Genomic DNA, 1,117 nt, shown 5'->3' on the forward strand with positions numbered 1-1,117 from the left:
CATGTTGACCAGGATGGTCTCGATCTCTTGACCTTGTGATCCACCCGCCTCGGCCTCCCAAAGTGCTGGGATTACAGGCTTGAGCCACTGCGCCCGGCCTCTCTTCTCTTGAAAACAAAATACATGGCCATGGTCAGATGTAAATATGAACATGCATGTTTTATATCTTTAATATTGCAGAAAATTAAGCCCACATTACTACAGACTGTCAGTTTATCACATCAGCATTCTGTGGCAAACAGGCTTGCTAATGTTAGCAATGCAGTTTCCACTTCTAATAAGAGTATGAAATGAAATGATTGGCAGAGTAAAAATATCTTCTGGGAAGCGATTAAAACTCCGGATAAATTATTCAAGGCTTTTATTTTGCGTATCTGCTGAGATTAGTGATACAATTTGTTTTTAAAAAATATTGTCTATGAAAATTATTCCTAGTGGATTATGTCATCACAAAAAGCAGATGACTAGGGCTTCTATAAATGAAGTAATGTATTCTCTTAAATATACCAGTTACTTGCTACAGAAAGTGCTCTGTCCTTCTTACTTAGCAGGGGGGAAAAACATTAGCAAATATAATGCCATTATGTGCTTTTTAAATCTTATTTGGTCCTGTAAGTAAAGAGAGAAAGCATTTTAGACTTATAACACATCCGTCTGTATTTATTTCACCTTCTGATTTTTCTAGACTTTTAGAGCAAGTTTTTCACACTACTATATGGCTTTACTAAAAGATAAAACTTCCCTATGCTGCAAATGCCTCCTTACCCAAAAACATGTAGAATTGTGCTTAGCAAGTATTTTTTTTATTCCTGATACCTGCTAGTGTTGTGCCCACACTGATAACTAGTTTTCTACAGTGTATTCCAATGTATCTTTATTTTTTTCAGCAATACAATTATCTTCATGAGTTTCGGGACAAATTAGCTGCATATCTATCATCAAGAGATTCACGATCAAGATCGGTATCAAGATGAAGAATTTCAAATAGCACATATATGACCATGTCTGAAATGTCAGAGTTCTCTAGCATAATTTATATTGAAATGAAACTGCTAGTGTCATCAACTTGAATGTAAATGTACATGTGCAGATATTCCTAAAGCTTTTATTGACAAAA

The 1,117-nt window shown here is 35.2% G+C and overlaps 1 protein-coding gene across 2 annotated transcripts in view; it reads left to right on the forward strand.

Annotated features, from left to right (window-relative positions):
• The window catches only part of CDKN3 (cyclin dependent kinase inhibitor 3), a 20,830-nt gene extending 19,713 nt beyond the window's left edge, over positions 1–1,117 (forward strand). For both annotated transcript variants that reach the window (XM_017509127.1, XM_017509128.2), the window contains one exon: positions 888–1,117. In XM_017509127.1, the coding sequence (XP_017364616.1) occupies positions 888–974 (87 nt within the window). In that variant the 3' untranslated portion in view covers positions 975–1,117. The remainder of the gene's footprint in view (positions 1–887) is intronic.

Source organism: Cebus imitator, unplaced genomic scaffold (assembly GCF_001604975.1).
Source record: "Cebus imitator isolate Cc_AM_T3 unplaced genomic scaffold, Cebus_imitator-1.0 Scaffold407, whole genome shotgun sequence".
Taxonomy (NCBI): Eukaryota; Metazoa; Chordata; class Mammalia; order Primates; family Cebidae; genus Cebus; species Cebus imitator.